This window comes from Priapulus caudatus, unplaced genomic scaffold (genome assembly GCF_000485595.1).
Source record: "Priapulus caudatus unplaced genomic scaffold, Priapulus_caudatus-5.0.1 Scaffold39, whole genome shotgun sequence".
In the NCBI taxonomy this organism is placed as follows: domain Eukaryota; kingdom Metazoa; phylum Priapulida; class Priapulimorpha; order Priapulimorphida; family Priapulidae; genus Priapulus; species Priapulus caudatus.
The window spans coordinates 96459-98720 of NW_014577100.1; the positions used below are offsets into that span (position 1 = coordinate 96459).

General features: G+C 46.9%; 1 protein-coding gene across 1 annotated transcript in view; it reads left to right on the forward strand.

Annotated features, from left to right (window-relative positions):
- The first annotated feature begins 874 nt into the window (after positions 1-874).
- Positions 875-2262, forward strand: part of LOC106819463 — an 81211-nt gene continuing 79823 nt past the window's right edge. The window contains exon 1 of the mRNA XM_014824093.1: positions 875-1633. Within this exon, the coding sequence (XP_014679579.1) occupies positions 1550-1633 (84 nt within the window). The 5' untranslated portion in view covers positions 875-1549. The remainder of the gene's footprint in view (positions 1634-2262) is intronic.

Genomic DNA, 2262 nt, shown 5'->3' on the forward strand with positions numbered 1-2262 from the left:
GAACATGGACGTGAATTAATGCGTCAGCAATGCAATAGATACTCTCATAAAATCGTATTAATAGTAATCAACGTGCGCACATAGCGCAAGTCTGCAATTAATTGCAGCTGTGATTATATGAAGTTCGTTTTATTACCCCAGATGCCCGTGCCGACAACACATTTGCATCACTAACTTTACTTGCTGCCATGCGATCGAACAGACAGCGGACATCTCATCTTACTGGGGTGACGCGTGAGAGTGCGCGGCCTGACGTAAAGCAGGTGCACAGTGCACACACACGCACACACACATCTCTCTCTCTCTCTCTCTCTCTCTCACTAACGCGGGACGCGTTTGCAGACGAGCAGAACGGCACTCGCACGCGCTCAGATATTCGGTTACGCTGCGCCAGCATCGCTCACGCTCTCCGCAGCGCCCGCGTGTGTTGTTTCAGCAGTTTGTCTCCGCCAGATTCCAAAGCGCAGAGAGCTGGCAAAACTCACGCGCAGCCTCTCTTTCTCTCGTTCTCCGCATCCTTCTAGCGCAGGAGGGATGCACGCATGTACAACACAATCCATCGCACGTCGCACGGACGGCGGCAAGTAATTTTTTAGTGGGAGCAACTTTATGCGTTTGCCGTGATTTGGATTTACATTCCAGCGAGATATCTATACAGCATCAGCGCGTGCTGTGTCGGCTGACGAGTGTTGGTCGACAGGGAGAATCTGGAACGCGCGAAAAGCATTGAAAGAAAAAGTGTTCGCGTTTCTAAACGCAACGTCGTCGTACTGTGTACATAGTTTGCACGTATTGTGTGCATATTGCGTACATGTACTGTGCATATAGCGCAAGTATCGTGTAGATATCGTGTACATATTGTGTACAAATTGTATACACATCGTGCGCATATTGTGTACATATTATATACATGTATATATAACGTGGTTTGCAGAGGTTGCACCGAAGACGTCTACGCGAGTGATATTGTACAGGTGTAATAGGCGTAATGAGGTATACCTGTGTTTCTGTAACCAGATGAATGATCTAACGTAGAATTTCTGTTCCCGTGTTCTCCTGATTGCGTGAAGGATCCTGGCACCTTTTCACATCTTGAAGTTACACTATAGTGCGTTGAGAATGAATGAATGAGGGATATACCGAAGCCTACTACAATGTGTATTTGTGATTGAATGCAGGAGCTATGACCTATATCATAGATCAGCACCAAAGTGTTTTGTCGTGGCTGGTTGGAAGATCTAATAAGGAACACTGCACGTGTGCTACTATGAAGGCATCAAGGATCTAACAAAGAGCCCTAGCCAAACTATCGACGACTCTAGTGAATGAATGATGGATACATGATAAAGAACACTCTGGGTTCTATTGAAATGATGAAAGCTCTGCTAAAAAATATCAATACCGTGTTGTGAGTGAACGAAGGATAGGATAAACAACGTCCGCGCGTGTGTTAGTGTGACGGGATGAAAGATCGAGTAACGAACGCTCTGCGCCTGCTTTCGTGACGGACCGACGGGCTCATCTATTACCCGGAGTGCGAACAGCATTGATGGCCACAAACATGACGTGGTTCTTCAGGCCAAAGCTGAAACCTGGCCGACAGCACGAGCTAGAGGAGGTGATCGTGAACAAGGTGAAAAACATCGCGATTCTGATGATTCGATTCGAGGGGTCGTTTTGGAACCCTTTTAGGCGTTCTGTTGTTCTTCGGGTGTTTTGGTTCGGGTGGCCTGTTCGGAAGTTCAACAAACGTATTGATCGTCGTGTATACAGTTCTGGTTGAAACCGCGGAGGATTTTCACTCGGTCTCGTGCTAGATTTGATTGGCATTGTTCGCAAATTCCCGCGAGAATGCTAGAATGAGTTCGTGCATGCGCGTCGATTTCACAGACATTACATAAAATCAATCCGCATTATGTTTTACTCTTCACTCTCCCCCGTCACCGTGGCTGTAATAGACACTATAGGTTTAGAAGTTGTTAGTTGATTCATCGCGGTATTGGATCGGTTTGTTCATATATATAGGTACTATCGTCATGGTTTATTCGTGAATGCTATATCGTCTACTACCGCCACTGGTGGCGGTGGTGGAGGTGCTGCTGCTGATATTGCTGTTGCTGCTGCTGCTGTTGTTGTTGTTGTTGTTGTTGCTGCTGCTGCTGCTGCTGTTGTTGTTGTTGCTGTTGCAGCTGCTGCTGCTACTGCTGTTGCTGTGCAGCTACTGCTACTGCTACTGCTACTGCTACTGCTACTGCTACTGCT